The sequence below is a fragment of the Sinocyclocheilus grahami genome, unplaced genomic scaffold (genome assembly GCF_001515645.1).
Source record: "Sinocyclocheilus grahami isolate Dianchi unplaced genomic scaffold, SAMN03320097.WGS_v1.1 scaffold5149.1, whole genome shotgun sequence".
Lineage (NCBI taxonomy): Eukaryota > Metazoa > Chordata > Actinopteri > Cypriniformes > Cyprinidae > Sinocyclocheilus > Sinocyclocheilus grahami.
The window spans coordinates 7,429-10,275 of NW_015509914.1; the positions used below are offsets into that span (position 1 = coordinate 7,429).

At 37.2% G+C, this 2,847-nt stretch overlaps 1 protein-coding gene across 1 annotated transcript in view; it reads left to right on the top strand.

Annotated features, from left to right (window-relative positions):
* Nucleotides 1–2,399: 2,399 nt before the first annotated feature.
* The window catches only part of LOC107577113 (cadherin-12-like), a 2,849-nt gene continuing 2,401 nt past the window's right edge, over nucleotides 2,400–2,847 (top strand). The window contains exon 1 of the mRNA XM_016263224.1: nucleotides 2,400–2,728. Coding sequence (XP_016118710.1) covers nucleotides 2,533–2,728 — 196 coding nt within the window. The 5' untranslated portion in view covers nucleotides 2,400–2,532. The remainder of the gene's footprint in view (nucleotides 2,729–2,847) is intronic.

The window sequence follows — 2,847 nt, forward strand, 5'->3', positions numbered from 1 at the left end:
TCAGTAATTGTTTCCTCATTTTAAAATATCAGTAGCCTAATAAAATGTTTTATTTTACATGGAGCAGGACGCTGCATGGGTGCCACCCTGTTTGATAACCCACTTGGTAACACATCTTGGCGACTTTTACTTGCTGACTGCAAATAGAATCTAACAGGAGAGTTTTCCGGAAGAAATTTTCCCATTATTTTTTTTCCCTTAGGGATTTCAAAATATTCTTCTATAAATAATTAGAAGCCATAAACAAAATCAGTCAGCTTCAAGATGTAGCACACTATTACCATTGATTTCAAGTAAAAAAAATATACATTACCATTCAAAAGTTTTGGGGTATTTTTTATTTAAGAAATTATTGCTAATTATAGCATAGGATGCATTAAATGGATGAAAAGTTCCAGTAAAGACACAAAAGGTTTCTATTTCAAATAAATGTTGTTCTTTTGAACTTTCTGTTCATCAAAGAATCCTGAAAAAAAATAGTATCTTGTTTTCCACGAAAATATTAGGCAGCACAACTATTTTCAACATTGATAATACTAAGAAATGTTTCTTAAGTAGCTAATCAGCATATTAAAACAAATTCTGAAGTATCATGTGACTAAAGACTGGAAATATTAGGCAGCAAAACTATTTTCAACATTGATAATACTAAGAAATGTTTCTTAAGTAGCTAATCAGCATATTAAAACAAATTCTGAAGTATCATGTGACTAAAGACTGGAAATATTAGGCAGCAAAACTATTTTCAACATTGATAATACTAAGAAATGTTTCTTAAGTAGCTAATCAGCATATTAGAACAAATTCTGAAGTATCATGTGAAGACTGGAGAAATGACTGCAAAAAATTCAGCTTTGCCATTATAGGAAAAAAAAATAAACATTCAAATATAAAAAAAGTTATTTAAAATTGTAATATTTCACAATATTAATGTTTTCAGCAGTATTTTTGGTCAAATAAATGCAGCCTTGGATACTCTAAATTACTAACCCCACTGACTGTCAATCAGATTGCTTTATTGCATGGAGAGGGCAGTCATTGCTGAGATCTCTTTTATCCTGATTTATTTGCCATGATTCTCTGATTTGTGGATATTTTTATTCAGCATAATGGTTAGTATAGTTTGTTATCTGGAACTTACATGTATGTATATACACACACACACACACACACACACACACATAGATGCCTTTTATTAGCAGCAGTTTTTATGGGCCGCTATGTGTAAGCCTTCTGTCATACTGAAACGGTCAAAGACTCAAGAGCAAGTTGACTGTGCATCTGCAACTTGGAAAAGTCATTGATTGTGAGTGATGACACGTTGACTGTTCCAAGAAGGCGGATGCATTGAAGGTCTGAATGTGGCATCTATGTATATATGCTCCAACACCTGAAATGGGTGTGTTAGACAAAGGAGACATTAAAGGATTAGTTTACTTCCAGAATAAAAAAATCATGATAATTTACTCACCCCCATATCATCCAAGATGTCCATGTCTTTCTTTCTTCAGTCGCAAAGAAATTAAATGACCTTTACAAAATTAAAAATTAAAAAATGAAAAACGATGTTGGACGATGTTGAAGATGGAGGAGAAAATTAGATAAGGTTTTTCGCCCTACCCTATCTTTTTGAACCAGAGTACTCAAACGAAGTAACCGTGACCTTTCCAACGTGATTACATCATGTGTGAATTTACGGACGTGCATCGCAGAGCTAGTGCAAGACGTGCATTTGTGGTTAAAAAGTATATACATTTTTATTTTTTTTAGAAAATGACCGATCATTTTGCTGGATAAGACCCTTATTCCTCGGCTGGGATCGTGTAGAGCTCTTTGAAATCGCAGTCCGGGGGCACCTAGATCGGACCAAAGGGGCGTTTTAGTGTCAGCGATTAAAGGGACAGGAGCTCGACTCCCCCCACCCCCTGCATGCCACTGCTTGCAGAACACACTGGGAATGTTTGAGCCTAAAACTTTATCTACAAGGCCACACTACCACCTAAGCAATATATTAAATATGTAGTTAACACGGCAAATGATAGTTGGAAGAAATATACCTATTGAGATTAAAACACTCCTCAACAGCCTGAAGAGTTGTGCATCCTAGTTTTGTTTGGACTCCAGCTGTGTTAGAGGCTCTTCTCAGAAAGGTACATCATGCTTTTCCCAGGAGTACCTCATGTTAGCTTGTTATCCCCTTAACCAGAACCACTTTTTTCTGTACTTATTTCCACTTCAAAGGGATCAATTTTTCTTCTTAATTCTGGAATCAGGCCAGTCTCTGTACTGCATAAGTGGCTCGTGAATTCATAATATTCTGTCATGGAGCAATGTTGGAATGGCAGGTTATGATCCCTGAGAGCATGACTGTCATTATCACTGATTATATCCAGATTTGCATTTAAGTACAATTATTTATGGCCTACACTAAATCTGCATTATAGACAGTTTGATGGTCTCACGGGTTCGATTTCAGACAATACAGCTGGAGTGGTGACCAGGAGAGGGGGGTTTCAGAGACTGGAGCAGAGCATGTACCTGGTGCCAGTCGTTGTGGAGGACGGCGGGTACCCAATCCGAAGCAGCACGGGGACGGTGTCGGTGCGGGTGTGTACCTGCGACACAGACGGCTCCCTGCTTTCCTGCAATGCAGAAGCCGTCTTCTTTCCCATGGGACTCAGCACTGGAGCTCTAATGGCCATAATGCTGTGCATTGTCATTCTGCTGGGTGAGTTAGACATGTTTGTGTCCAAAATAACACTGGAAAGACAAAGAAATATGCATTTGATTAATTTAATGTGATAAATAGAGAAGATACAAGAAAACTTAGGGGTTATGTTCGTGTAG